Raw genomic sequence first — 15949 nt, forward strand, 5'->3', positions numbered from 1 at the left:
AAGGGGCGTGGCCAGAAGGCGGAAGTCGCGCGGTGCCAACGGAGCCCGGACATGGCGGGCGTGAAAGGTACCGGGGGCTCCTTCAGGAGGGAGCGCGGCCCGGACAGCGCCTCACGCGGGGGCGGGCGGCCGGGAGAGGCGGGGAGGGGTGCCCGGCACCGGGGGAGGTGGTACCCGGCCCCCGCCGAGGGATGTCCGGCCCGCGGTGAGGCGGTTGCGGGTGCCCCGGGAGGGATGCCCGGTGCCTCACGGGTCCGGTGCCCGCGGGCCGGTCCCTCACCGCCCGCCCTGTGCCGTTGCAGCTCTCGTGGCCTTGTCGTTCAGCGGAGCCATCGGGCTGACGTTCCTCATGCTGGGCTGCGCCCTGGAGTACTACGGGTGAGCGGGCCGGCGCCCTTCGCACAGTTTCTGGTTAAAATCCATTAATTACAGCGTTTATTTTAATTATTTAATGGGGCTCTTTGGCTCCTCCCGCAGCCCCCCGCTCCCAGGCGCTTGGCACGTGGCGCTTTGTTGTGATTACACATCACTTCCTAAGGCGGTATTTGCATTAAAATAAAAGCACTACAGACAGCCCTGTGCTGCCTCAGGGAAAGCGGTGCCACCTTGCTTTGTAATCTCACACCAACATTTCCTTAATTTCCTGTTTCTTTGTACACAATCCTCCTCCCACAAGTTTCCTTTTGGGATGTCCCCACCCATGGCAGGGGCTGGAGCTGGGTGAGCTTTGTTCTGTAATTCCGTCATTCTGTGTCTGTAAAACACTTTAAAAACTTGCAGGAGGCTCCTGAGAGCTGTGATACAGAGAGGAGATGTGAGGGTGTGCCTGCTTCATCCCTGTAGTTTGTAATTCTGCGTCTGTAAAACACTTTAAAAGCTCGCAGGAGGCTCCTGAGATCTGTGATACAGAGATATGTGAGGGTGTGCCTGCTTCATCCCTGTAATTTGGGAATGCTGCTCCTGTTCCTGCCCCAGTGCATTTCCTGCTCCCTCCGTGCTCAGAGCTGAATCACCAAACTGATTCAAAACTGAATGCAAAAGTAAAATAAATGAACCCTTGCTGCATGCTGCTCTATCAGCGCAGGGAAATCCAGGTGGAATTGCCCCATTTTGGGTGCAATCTTCTGCTCAATCCACTCTTCAAGCCACAAAGCAGCATTAGGAGTTTTGCACCAGCTTTGTGACCGAGGTGTCTCTTTTAACATTGTTCTCTGCCCCTCCCCAGCGTGTACTGGCCCCTGTTTGTGCTGATCTTTTACTTCATCTGCCCCATTCCCCACTTCATTGCCAAGAGGGTGGGAGATGACAGCGATGCAGCCAGCAGTGCCTGCAGGGAGCTGGCCTACTTCTTCACCACGGGAATTGTTGTCTCTGCCTTCGGATTCCCCATCATCCTGGCACGGGTGGAAGCAGTAAGTCCTTGCTAATTTTTCTTTTCAGGCCCCACTTGTTGTGCATCATCTTCAATCCTGCTTTTTTTCATTGCTCTGCTGTCTCCAGGTGAAAATAATCCACTGAAATTTGCTTTTTTGATGTGATAAAAAAAAGAGCTCACATGACTGAGAAGTTTTTAGCTGGTGATTTTCCCCTCCAGCCTTGTTTAGGCCCAACACAAGATAACATCTCCTCCTGCACCTCACGCCTCTGTCTCATGACCCAGCTCCAGCTTCCTTATTTTTCTCTTGGAATTCCTGCTTTCTCCATTCAGCATGCTGCAAACCTGGGGGCTGGGAGTATTAGGAGTTAAAAGATAAAAGGCCAAACTTCCAGAGCTGCTCTTGTGGCTCTCAGGGCATTTCCAGGTTTGGCCTCTCAGAACCTGAGGGAACTGTGCCTAAGTTCTTTCCTCTTTGCTTTCTGAGCTTCTCCCCAGTGGAGAGATTTTGGTCACATTTGTCTGAAAGGCAAAGAATTCCCCCAGTCCCAGTGATTTTCTCAGTCCTGTTGCTTTTCCCTTTCACTCCTTTAAACTTTGTGTACTTGCTCTGAATTTATTAATTTACACAATAAATACATTTGTAAATATGTTTATAAATACATGTATATACATTTATATATGTTATATATTTATATATTATTATATTATACATTATATATAATATACATTATATATATGATATATATTATACATACAATATATACATATACATTTATAAATACTTTTATAAATACATTTATAAATACATTTATAAATGTTGTGTACTTGCTCTGAATTTATTTGTTTACACAATAAATACATTTATAAATGTATATATACATTTATATATACACACATACATTTATATATATTATTATATATTTATATATTATAATATATATTATATATTATTATAATATATATTATATATTATACATACTATTTATAAATACATTTATAAATACATTTATAAATGTATATATATGTTTATATACATACATTTATATATGTTATATATTGATATATATTATTATAATATATAATATATATAATATATATTATACATACAGTATATACATTTACATTTATAAGTACATTTATAAACACATTTAGAAATACATTTATAAATGTTGAGTACTTGCTCTGAATTTATTAATTTACACAATAAATGCAATTATAAATACATTTATAAATGTATATATACATTTATATACATACATTTATATATGTTATATATTTATATATTATTATAATATATATAATATATAATATATAATATATATTATACATACAGTTTATACATATACATTTATAAATACATTTATAAATGTTGTGTACTTACTCTTAAGTTATTTGTTTGCCCAATAAATACATTTATAAATGTATATATACATTTATATATCTATACACATAAATTTATATATATTATTATATATTTGTATATTACTATTATATATATTATATGTTATACATACTGTTTATAAATGTTGTGTACTTGCTCTGAATTTATTTGTTTACACAATAAATACATTTATAAATGTATATATACATTTATATATCTATACACATAAATATATATAATAATATATATAAATTATATATTATACATACTGTTTATAAATGTTGTGTACTTGCTCTGAATTTATTTGTTTACACAATAAATACATTTATAAATGTATATATACATTTATATATATATACATACATTTATATATAATATTTTATATTTCTATATTATTATAATATATATTATACATACTATTTATAAATTTATAAGTACATTTATAAACACATTTAGAAATACATTTTTAAATGTTGAGTACTTGCTCTGAATTTATTGACAATGCCCAATCCCCCTGATATTTTTATTTTGGAGGTGGGGCCTGGCAGCAGCAGAGCAACCACGAGAGGGAACTCTCAGTTGTGCATTTTTAGAGTCAATGTTCCTTAGTTAAGTAAATTACTTCTGCAGCTCATGAATAAAGAAAAAAGCTGTTTACTTTTAAATCCACGTTTTCCCTGCCTGTGACTTGTTTAAAAGGAGATATTTTGATTTTGTTGCTTGGCAATGCAAGGAGAGCACTAATTTCAGCAGCTTTCTCTCTGATTTAGGTGTGTTTCAATGATTTGGAAGGCAAGTCATCATTTTCTTCTCAATCCTAGCAGTAGCTTGGCTGAAGTGTTTATTAGTGATACAAGTGGCTGCTAATTGAATAATTAGTCACACAAATTGAGTTTTTTATTGTTTGCCTGTTCTGCTTTTAGCACCTTTCTGTAGTATTGTGATTTTTTTAGTGTTTTAGCTGATCTAATGGCTGTAAATAACTGTCCTGAGCCTCTTTTCCAAGAAGTGCTTTGATTGTTCCATTTCTTGCATTCCAGATCAAGTGGGGAGCCTGTGGCCTGGTGCTGGCTGGCAATGCAGTAATTTTCCTGACCATTCTAGGCTTTTTCCTTGTCTTTGGCAGAGGAGATGACTTCAGCTGGGAGCAGTGGTAGGAGCTCTCTGTGGTGCTGGTGATTTTCAATATTTCACAGCTTTTCCCCAGTTCTGTGTGTGTGTATAGATATTCTAATGTGTGTGGTGTGTTATAACATTCACCTGGCTTTACATTATCATGGAATAATTTGCTTTCTTAAATGAACTTCAGCCAAAGGGACAGTGCTGACACTTGGCTTGAAGTAGTCACTAAAATGGGGAATTATGAATTTATCCTTGAAGAAGTTTACAAAAAATAAGCAGTTTTACACATTTCTCACTGTATTTGCATTGATTTTTTATTGAAATGTCATTGAGCCATTGGTCACTACTCCTGTTGGGTTTTTAACCACATAATCAGAGATTAATATGAAGATTATCCTAATTGGGATTGTTCAACTTGATCAAATTTTCTGCTTCAATTAGGATCAGTTATTATTTCATTTACATCTCATTAATTTCAGAAAAATTGATTTTTCTTAATGATAATAAAGCCAAACATAAGTGATGCTGACTCTTACTGCCTGAGGAAAGCAAAAGAAAATAACCCTGGTTAAAAACCCTTCCACTTATGTTTGTTTAAAGATCATTTTCTCCAGACAAAGATATTTTCTGTCTCTGTTCAGTTTAAAAATTGTGGCTAATAACATATTTTAATGCATCTTAAAGCTGACATGACTTCTATGAAGGTTCACAAAAGGAGAAACTACCCTCAGGACACTTAAATCACATTTTAATGTTCAACTCTGTATTTTTATGGGTGTGAATTGCTAGGAAAGGAGTGTTCTGCTGGGTAGGATTTCTTATTTCTTCCTTGCTTTTAACACACCCTTCTTCAGCTCCTGTTTTTTGTCTGGAAGAAGGTTGTTATTGCATTAAAACACTATATTTTAATAGCATTATCCTAGTAACCATTCACATAATCACACTTAAGAAAATCTAATTTTATTACTTTAGTTGTGTAAGAACAGAGGGAATGGTCAGTAATTAATTACTGCTAAAAGAGGAATTAGCATTAAAGGACAGTTTATTTCTGGGTGTTAATGCTCCATCCAAGGCATAGCAGGATAAACTTACAAAAATCCTGGGAATAACAAATTATCTGAGTGTCTTCTTCCTGCTTTTGATGAAAGCTGTTGGAACTGGGAAAATGACTTGGTTAGTGATAAACCAAATATTTCATACGAAACATCATTTCCATGTTTAAATCCTGCTGTGATTCTAAAGAAGATGCCTTTTTCCCCTACACAGTGGCACTTTTCACTCAATAATGGAGTAAAACAGTGAAATAAAACCCAGTCAGTGCCTGATGGTAAATTCCTAATGCCATTGCTAACAATTCCATTTAGCTCCTGTTGGATTGGGGCTGGGTTCTGGAAAGCTTTTACTCCATTTATGTACCAAAGGCTGAGATAGAAATCTACAAAACTACTCAATTACAGGTGGAGTTTTGGGGAGGAAAAGCAGCTGAGGTGGAATTTTTCCTGAAAAGAAATCATTTTGTAGTGTGTGACAGGAGCAGTGAACAAGGACAATCTAAAGGGACCAGGAGGACCAGAAAATGCTGGTTTAAATTGCTTTTTGCCAAATTTTTCCATTGTACTGTATCCCCTTTGGGCTGTGGTTGGTGGGGACCTCATGGGTGGTGAGTAGAGAAGGTCAATACTTTTTTTATTATTGTTTTTATTATTTGTAGTATTATTTGGAAGTAGCTACGTGCACTAATCCCTAATGTGAATTTCATGCAGTTTTCACGTGGACTTTACATTACATGTTTAAAACTGTGTTGGAATCATGGAGATCTTCCTTAATCTCTAAAGTAAATTTACTTTGTTATCAAATATGGTAAAAAATAATATTTCAGTGGGGTTTTTTCTCCAGAGCTTCACTCCCACTGAGCTCTGATGGTCTGTACTGGGAATTGTGTCCCATCCCTGCAGTGGGAGTTTATTGTGCTTTCTCTGGAATGGTTTCCCTGTGTGGAAGTGAATACTGTGTATCCAAAGTGCCTTAATTTCCACACAAGGCTGATTTTTGTGGCTGCGCCTCCATGGCAAGATCAGTGTTCCATGATCAGCATTTCCCAAAGCTTCCTTGCCAGCTCATCCCGTTCCTGCCATTGGGAGTGCAGCTTTTGTACCTTTTGTAAACAGTTTTTTATGATTGCCATATCCCTGACATCTGCAAGTATTAAAACATGGACATTCAAATATCTTCTGCTTTTCTTTCCAAGTTGCCTACTAAAACTGACTTTTGGAATTGTCTAATAAACATATCTGATGCTTAAAGATTTGTCTGTCTGTAATTTCAAGAGGTGACAACAGGTGTGAGGGGGCAGGTAAAACATGTCCAGTGCTGCTTTCCTGGTGTGGAATGGGCAATTCCAGGAGCCATGGGAGTGCAATTCATGTAGAATGTGTTGGAAAGGTAAAGGATGACAGTTACTTCTTGGGTTTGTGGTGAATTTGGGAGGTTTTTGAAGCACTCCATAAAAGAGATGGGATGTAAGGTAGTGCTTGAGCTTTTCCCTTTCTTCCAGGGAGTCTGGATAAAATCCATTCTCTGCCAGCAAGGAGGGATGCAGGGGGCATCAGAGCTCTCCTTCTCTTCCAGGTCACTACTCCTGGTATTAAAGTGATGAAAATATTAAAGTGGGGAATTCTGATCTCCCCAGAGCTTGGGAAAATGGAGTTAAGGAATCCCCCACAGTGAGGAGGAGTTTGTGGGGTCTGTTTGGGAGAGCTGGAGATTCATTTTCACAGCAGTGCCCTGAGCGTGGGGCTCTGGAGGAGGTGAGTGTGGGTCACATCTGTGCACAGGGAGTGCTTGGGAATGCTGCTCACCTTTGGCAGGGTCACTGCAGCTCCAGGCTTGCTGATCTCCCCTTTTTCACCTGCTGCTGGATTTGGGGGTGTTTGTGTGGGGTAGCTTTGATTTCCTATCCCACCCCTGTTCAGCTGTTTTTCTTCACTTATTCCCTGTCACATCCTCTGGGATGGGTTAAAACCCAGCACAGGGGGTGCTGGTCCCAGTCTGGCACTGGCTTTGTGGGTTCTTCAATCCTCTCAGAAGCTGGTAACCTCTCTGACCAGTTGTTAGGACCTTGGGTAACTTCCTAAAACCATTGATTTAATCCCACAAAACGAGTGTAAACTTGTTACACCAGGGTGATACCAAACAGTCACATTTCAAATTGTGGTGACAAACTGCAAATGGTGGAAAGCTCTAAGATGAGTTTTACAACCCTGATCTCAATTCTTAGCACAGCAGGACTTTTCAGATCCTGTCTGTTTGCTCTGCAGGGATTGTTTGGGCTCTGGTAAAGGATGGACAGACTCTCATTAAGCTGGTTGCTCCCCAGGTACTAATGAGCCATTGATTTGTTTAGGTGGCCCCTGCAAACACAGGCCCAGTTGCTACTGCAGGGCTTCCCAGGGAAAATCTGATAAAATGGGTGAGGAAGCATTGGCTGCTGAATTGGGATCAAATGTTAAAGATCAGCTGGAGACATTTTCTCAAAAGGCCTGTTCTGTATTTATCTTGTTTTATTGCTTTGCTTTTGCCCTTTATTTTGAAGTTTGGTTCAGCTGTTATATTAAAAATGGGTTACAGATGTTTATTCCCCATGACCATATTTATTTTTTTAAATGGAATTATTATTTTTTATAGAATAGTTTTAGATTGTAACAAATATTCAGGATATTTATCTTTCTAATGGACTGGTTGGTCCCTGCTTCCTCTCCCACCCCTGGTCTGCCTGTGCAGGAGATTCCACACCTGGAGTTCCTTCTGCCCACCTCTGCTGGGGACAGAACAGGGATTATAAAATTATAAAAACACCCCTCTTTTCCCTCAGGAAATTCCTGGGGAACAGGTGGAAGATTGTTTTCCAGGTGAGACTCAAGCCATGGCTTTCTTTAATACAGTACTTTAGATGTAGTGAACATAACTGTGCAAAATGGCACATAATATTAATAATAAATGCACATAATGTTAATAATAAATACACATAATGTTAATAATAAATACACATTATACATGATAATTACCCCTCCTGCTGCAGTTCTGCAATCAGGAAAGAGTTCTGTGAAATGGTTATAAGAGGAATTTCAGCTCAGCCCAGGTGTTGGGGTCTGAACCCCTAATATTTTTTAGCTCTTTGCCAAACTGGCGGAAATTCCCTGGTGGAAACTGCCTGTGTTACATTGTCACATATTTTCACTAGTGCATTTTCTTGGGGAATGCTGAGAAAATGAATTGCTCACTGTTGTGGAGTTGGAAAAACCAAAGCAGAAATTGTATTCAGGCTGGAGTTTTACATTACTTGAAACCCTGAAAAGGAGAATAACTCTGAGGTACAAACAGCAATGTTGGTGTCTCTGGTAGGTCCAGGGGGGCATTTCAGGTTACCAATACCTTTGAATTTTGATTTATCACTGCTTGGAGCTTCATTTCCCAACGCCCTGACTCTGCTGCTTTCCCTTTCTTGGTCCATGGCAATAAATGGCAGATGCTGCCTGGGTGGTTTTGGGTTTTTGGGCATTTGGGGACAAGTTGAAGGGTGTTTAAAGTGCCTTTGAAAGCAGCACTTGGAATAAGAGGATTGAGGGTGACATTTGTATGTTTTGCTTACCCTCTGTGGGGACTGTTTAATCTGGGGTTGGGATTTTGCTGCTCTGCTATTTCCCAGTATAACAGGAGCCTTTGTTCCCAGTTCTCCATCTTTAAAGGGGAAAAAAACCTTTCCCACCACCCAGAGACAAAGCTGCAATAGTTGTCACTCTCTGGCTGCTGATCAAGCTGTCCCTGGGGAAGCTGATGGGAATTTGGGATCAGGGGGATGCAAGCCTGAGCCAGCTGGGCTGGTGACCCCTGCCATGTGAGGGGAGTCACTGTCCTTGGCTCAGGGGGTGGCATTCCTGGCTGTGCCTCACAGGAATGGGGTGTTGGATCCACAAATCCCTGCCTCAAACACAGGGAGAGGATTTACAGCTTGTCCTTGTTCCTAGGACACAGCTGAGTGTCACAGTGTGGCGGGTTTTTATCACCACATAAATGATGTCTTAAACAGCTCCAGGATGATAAAACCATTTCCCATATAAAAAAAATCCCATAAGAAAACTCTGTTCAATTTTACTAGATTAAGAAATGCAGAATATTTCTCCTGCATACAGAAATACATTTTATCTTTGAAATCATATTATACAAACTGATACCACTTAGCCAGTCCAGAGTATCCTGTGTTTCCTTCTCATTCCTTTAAAGATTGCATTCCTAACAAATATTTTGCTGCTTAATGAAAACCTACAGCAGAAAATAAATCAGTTTTCATGGATCTCTTAAGAGCCAGCCAGTCCTTAGACACAATTTCCAAGTGCCCAGCCTTTATCTGGGAGTCTCAGAGGTGAGGAATGTGCAAAGTTAATTAGGATGCAGCCAATTTCCTCAATTAGGATTGGGATTATTCACCTCCCTTTGGACACCTGAGGATGATCACAGGTATTTCTGTTTCTCTGCTCTTTCACAGGGGTTGATTTGCCATATTTGGAAGGTTTTTAATGTCAGAACAATTGTTATGAAATACAAACCGTTCATCACTGCTACTGATGTTTGAAAAGAAATGTGTTTGTTTTACTGTGTGGTGGTTTGAGGTGGTTGCTCAAGCTTTGTGGGCTGTGAGGTATTTTTAAAGTGTGGCCTTTGGTTTGGTGTGAAAAACTGCCCAATTAACTTAATTTTAGTCTCATCTTCATGTTGAGGCAGTGATGCTTCTGACAAGTGATGGAAGTCACTGTGAATGACAGCACTGCTCCCTTTTCCTTTAGTGATGGGAAGAATTTAAACAGAAATAAAGTCAGTTGGGGGGGATCATTTCCAAATAGAACCCAAACTTTTGGATTCTTTGCAGAATTTTAAGTAAATCAAAGGGCAAAACCAATTTTGTGCCACCTGTCTGACACTGAAGTGCTTTTATTGCCCACGACTCTTCAGTTTTGTGTGAGGTGCTCCAAGTTCCTGCAATAATTACATTTTCTGCTCTGTAATGGGCAGGTAATGAGGTAAACTCATTTTGAGGGTCAGTCAACACCTGATTTCCTGTAGCACTTTTAGTAATCTCATTAAATGAATAGTAGCTAACTTTTAAATGGCAGTAATAGGTCATTCCTTAGGGCTGTATTTTTATTTGGAGACTGAGTGTGGCAGCAGGGTTTGGTCCCATTTAAACCTCAAAACTCCTGCCCCAAAATGAAACCTTTTGAAATTAGTGTTATTAATCAATAGTCAATTTTATCTCTTATTAACCCATGTACAAAGAAATAGCAGTGGTGATGTGGAGGGAAAGAGCTGATGTTGAACTGGGATGATTCAGGGGTGCTCAGATATCCTGCAGCCAGCTCCAGGTTGGAATTAAATAAATAAATTAAAAAACTGTGACCTTTCTGAAGGGAAAACCTGTCTGCACTGAATAATCAAATCAGATTATTCAGGATTTGTGTTTGGCAGCCTTCAAGGGAGGCGTTTTGCCACAAATACCTGATCAATAAGGGAGAGTTAAGATGTAAGTCCAAAAATGGCATTTCAAATGTGCAGGGCCTGGGGTGTGAGTGGAGGCTGGAGGGGGTTGTGGGTTTGAATGTTCTGCTCTTGCCTGGTGTGGTGTGAACCACTGTGGGTGTGGGATTCCTGTCTGATTCCCTGGGAATTCTGCCTTTTGGGGAGCTCCTTGCCAAGTGTGGGAGAGCTGATCCCTGCCCTGCTCATTGCTATTCCTGCAGCCCCAGCAGTGCCTTGGCCTCTCCAAACTCCTGCAGGAGCCCCTGGCAGAGGCTGCTGGTGGTGCCTCAGGTTTGGCTTTTCTATTTTCACACTCTGAGCTGCTTTAGTGTGAGGGTCTGGGCTCACATTCAGGGATGCTGAGCTCTGTGCACAGAGCAGGGAGACAAAACAATTCCTGCTCCAGCTGGGCACCAAGGACAAATGACCCAAATCTCAGCCCAGGAGCACAAACCCCGTGGGCTGGAGAGAGAAAAACAAGCAGGGTGGGACTGCCTGGGCTAAAGCTGGAATGGGACAATGAACTGCAAGGTGCAAATGGAGCAGAGCTGATCCCAGGGACAGAGCCCGTGCCCGGCCGTGCATTTTGGGGCCATTTTGGTTCATCTTGGGTGCAGCCCTGGCTGGGCTCTGGTGCTGCCCAAGGTGGGTCCATGGAGGAGATGCTTGGAATCAATCCCTGCTTTGTTCTGGGACTCTGCTCTAGGGCAGCCTGCACAAGGCATCAGTGCTGCTGCCTGAGGGAACATTCCCATGTGGAATTCCTGGGGGAAAGGCACACAGAGCACCCCTCTCCATGGGCCAGCTGCTCCCAGCCTGCTCCAGAGGCACCAAAAACTGGCAATGGCTCTCCCAGGCATCCAATTTTTCTCCCAAAAACTGGGAATGGCTGTTCCAGGCAGTGCTGATCCCATTTTTCTGCCAAATAAAGAGAGAGCAACTTCAGAATCCACCATCCAAGTGTTCCCACCATCCTATAAATCTGAGGGCACAGCCTCCCAGTGCCTCTCACAGAGATTTCACCCCTGTTTGGTGGGACTCTGTGTCCCCGACCCTTTCCCTGGTGTCACAATTGCAGGATCATCCCTTCAGTCACACTCCTCTGTGCCAGCACTATCTGGACACATCATTCCCACCCCAGAAGGATCCATCTGCTTCTTGTTCTTGCCTCTTCCCATATCTTCCCTTCCTAGCCCACTTTTTCCTGTTTTCCCACCACACATTCAATATTCCTGTATTTTTCCCCCTCATGCAATTCCTTCTCACCTATTATTATCTAGAAAATGAGCAGAAAATCAACATCTCAGCAGATGGATCCAGCCATTCCACACTCCAGCTAAACAGGGATGAAATGCTGCCAGATTTTGGACACTGAAACCCAAATCTTCCAAGGATTTATCCAAAAATTAGTGCCCAAACCTGTGCTTAGTAGGAGCTAAAAATTGGACACTATTCCAGTACTTCCCTTGATGTTTAGGTGAAATAATCTGATTTTTGAGAATAATGCCACAAAAAAGAGCCATGAAATATGTGTGAGGTTGTCTCTTATTTAGAAATGTTATTTTCCCTCTTGGGATGAAGGATGTGTGAGGTTGTCTCCTATTTAGCAATGTTTTCTTTCCCTTTGGGGATGAAATAAGTGTGAGGTTGTCTCTTATTTAGGAATATTTTTTTCTCTTTTGGGATGGTGGGACAAGGTGGGGGAGGATCCTTGTACCCATTTTCAAACTTCTCCTGCTCTAATGAAAAAGTGGTGGCATTTAAAAAAAAACTTCAAAGCCCCTTCCAACCCTTCCATGATTCATTTATTGTGGGCATGAGTAGATGGGGTTTCTATTTCATGTTGGATGAAACTCATCACTGAGATATAAACATTTACGTAAAATCCTCTCTCCATAGCCAAAACCACAAAAGTGGCCTCAATCTGGATTAAACCCCCCATTTGATATTTTTTCTGAGCCTGTGACTATCACAAACTGAATTTTTGACAGATTTAGAAATGCTTAAATTGATAAAAAGCCTCGATTTATTTTTTTTTTTAATGAAGGCATTTATTCAAAATACCTTCCCCTTTTCTGCAGCATTTCTCTGTGTGCCAGCTCTGTGCTGTGAATTCCTGGTCTCTGTGTGAGCTCCCACTTGAGAACCCAGATTGGTGCCAGCTTTTCTGAAGTGCTGCTGGAAATAGATGCCAGCACCACCCCCTGAGGGAGAAAGTGGTGGTGTTTGCTTTCTCCTCGCTGAGATGGAGCTGAGTGTGTCACCCTGGCAGGGGCTCTGGGGATAACAGACCAAACAATGCTTTGGAATCAAAGTCAGTCCTGCTTTTTCATGGCTGTGGCATCAGCCAAGCTGGCTTTACATGGCCAGCAGTGTTTGGGCTCTTCCACAGTCCCATCCATGCACGTGTGCACTGAAAGCTGATTTCAAATGGTGCTCATCAGGAAGAAAAATAGAAGGAAAAACAGAAGAAGAATCAAGTCAAGCTGTTTGAGAGGTGTCCTTCACTCTTCCCTTTTCCTTTTTATTTTCCAGCTGCTAATTCCTGTAAAGGACAGGCGTGACTGAAAAGTCTTTTTAGGGGAATTGGGAGCCCTGGGTGCTTTCATTTCCTCACCTGAAGAGGGTCATGCTTTGCTGTGTAAATGTTCTGGTGCTGTTCAGTGAAAGCAGAGTTGGACCAGGGAAACCTCATGGAGGAGAAGAAAAGCAAAATTTGTCCCGTTTGATGGAAGTGTAGAGTCCTGGAAGGGTTTGGCTTGGAAAGGCCCTTAAAGCCCATCCCATTCTCATGCCAGGGACACCTCCCACTACCCCAGGTTGCTCCAAGAGTCCAGCCTGGCCTTGGGCCCCTCCAGGGATGCAGCATGGATTTCCCCAGGCTGCAGTTCCCTTTCCATGCAATCCTTCTTCTCCCTGGCACCAGCAGTGCTGTTCCCACTCACAGGGCTTAGTCACTGCAAAGCCAACCAGCTCAAATGCATCCTCATTTCCAAGCTGAGGAGGAAAATACTCCGAAAAAAGGAAATTATTTATTAGAAAAACAGCTTTGCCATGTAAAATATCGGCGTGAAGCACAAAGGTGAGCAGAGCAGATTGGTTTTCTGTACCTCAGAGGCAGCATGAGCACAACCTCTGATGTAAATGTTACTATAGTAACAGTGGTTTTATTTAAAAGCCCATTAAATAGACATATCAAACACATCCAGCCTGTCAAAATGAAAGTCAAACTGCACAGCCTGCTGCTTCAAGGACCACTTTTTTTTTGGCCAAACTTGTATATTTTGCTGCAATTTCCCCCTTGAATGCACTCGGGATCCTCTTTTTCCAAATGACACCATGGCTCTTGGGAAATAAGCTGCACTAATGGTGACAGCACTAATTACCTGGGACCTCTTGTGCAGCCATGTGGAGGCTTAAAAAGGGATGGAAATTTGCTGTAGATCATTCCCTTCTGCCTCCCTCAAAAGCTTATTCCTAACAGAGCTTAACTATTGAAAAATAAAGAATATATTATGAAATATTATCTGTTCATCAGCTGTTCATTCCACAGGTTCAGCTGAACTTCCCTTGGGTGAGTTGGGTGCCACTTGGTTTTCCTCCCTTTTTTCCTTCTTCCCTCTCCATGAGCAGCTGCTGTGGCTCTGCCCCTCCTGGCCCAGTGTCAGTTCTGCCTCTCAAACCCTGCTTTGATTATAAAGTAATTACAGATTTGCATAAATGAAGAGTCATATCTTGTGAATATCACGGGTTTTATGGGTTCTGTGCTGGTATTTTTAATTTTGGAAACTTCCCTGTGCTTGCTGTGGTGCAAACTCCTGGTGTTCTTTGCCTAAAGAAGGGATGGAGGGACAGGAAAAGAGGGAATGGCTTCACCTTGGAAGTATGAAAAACACCAATCCCTTGTTTTTAAAAATTTTTAAAGTTAATAGTAATAAAATGGTTCTAAAAATAGTAATACAATTAGAATGATAATACTTTGGACAATTTGGATTAGGACAATATGAGACAATAGAACTAAAGAGTGACAGACGTCCGGGTACCTTTTTCTGGGCAAAATAAGCCCAAAACCAACCCACATTAACAGAGGATTAACCTTTAAAAGCAACAACCTGTTGCATATTCATACCCCTCACAAATGATGCATAAATTCCACTCAAACACAGGATTCTGGCTGGGCAGTGTCAGCTTCTTCCTCTGAGTCCTGACGGCTCTGCAGGGCTGAGTGAGGTGGGAAGAGCTCAATAACGGAGCAATAAATTCTCCTTCTCTGAAAGATTTCAGTGTCCCGTGGCTGCTCTCTTAAAAAAGTATCCTACACAGCATAGTTTCTATTTTAACATTTATTATAACCTAAGACTCTATTTAACACACTGCTTAAGAGAATTAATCCAGCATAACTTTCTAGCACAGCACATATAATATTCATTTGAATGCTTGCACTAAGCCAATCATGAAATACGCATTTTTCACAAAAGGACAGTGGGTTTGGACTGGATATGGCAAAGGAATTCCTGGCTGTGAGGGGGGCAGGCCCTGGAATAGAATTCCCAGGGAAGCTGGCAATGCCTGCAGTGTCCCAGGCCAGGCTGACACCCTGGGACAGTGGGAGGTGTCCCTGCCATGGGATGGGATTTAAGGTCCCTCCCAACCCAAACCCAGCCTGGCATCTCTGCTGCTCCTCAGAGAATGGATGTGGATGGAGAACCAGGCAGGAGACTGACTCAGGAGAGCTGAGCAGGGATTTTTATTTGTAAGAGATCAGGGAATTATTATGATCTGCCACACAGAGGCTCTGTGACTGTATCCAGCATAATTGGTGGAAGGAATTGCTTTAATGTCACATTTTTTAAATAAATAAACTCTCAAGGCTGAAGTTTTGTTCTGCTGGAGAACAGTTCTGTGTTTCTTGCTCACACTTGGATTCAAAACATGCACATAGGTCACTGAAATCTTCTCATGTGCTTTGCAAAACCACTTGGGGCTTGGTATTTTATGGTATTTTGTTGTTTTTCAACATGAAACTCGTTGAAAGGCTTCTGGCCCCTTGGTATTTCTATAATGCTTTGAGAGAGAAAATCTGAGGTGAAACGTGGAGGCTGAGAGAAAAAAACCAACATTTCCTTGTTTATATTTATAATAAAAGCCTCTCCAGAAGTTGTTCTGGTTCCACAAACAGAGGAGGCCCTGAGCACAGGGGATGCTGTGCTGAGGCTGGAGAACATCCTGGATTTCCACGTCCTGCTGAATAAAGCACAGAGAAACTGAAAATCCTGGAGGCAAAATGGCACTGACAAAATGGCAACTCGCTGAGCTAATTCAGACATGAAGAGAAACACAACGGGGATGAAAACATTTGAGCAGCAAGATGTCAAATAATAATAAAATATTAATTTATAATAATAATAATAAAGTAGTAGAATTCTAGAATCATTGAAGTTGGAAAAGCCCTCCAAGGCCAGCAGGACCTGATCCCCACCTTGTCCCCAGCCCAGAGC

At 41.5% G+C, this 15949-nt stretch overlaps 1 protein-coding gene across 1 annotated transcript; it reads left to right on the top strand.

Annotated features, from left to right (window-relative positions):
* Positions 1 to 17: 17 nt before the first annotated feature.
* Positions 18 to 6184, top strand: LEPROT (leptin receptor overlapping transcript). The gene is made up of 4 exons (XM_058029746.1): positions 18 to 67; positions 303 to 378; positions 1226 to 1412; positions 3800 to 6184. The coding sequence occupies exons 1-4, from the start codon at positions 52 to 54 to the stop codon at positions 3914 to 3916; spliced, it is 396 nt and encodes a 131-aa protein (XP_057885729.1). The 5' UTR covers positions 18 to 51; the 3' UTR covers positions 3917 to 6184.
* Positions 6185 to 15949: the final 9765 nt, after the last annotated feature.

Source organism: Melospiza georgiana, chromosome 9 (genome assembly GCF_028018845.1).
Source record: "Melospiza georgiana isolate bMelGeo1 chromosome 9, bMelGeo1.pri, whole genome shotgun sequence".
NCBI classification, from domain to species: domain Eukaryota; kingdom Metazoa; phylum Chordata; class Aves; order Passeriformes; family Passerellidae; genus Melospiza; species Melospiza georgiana.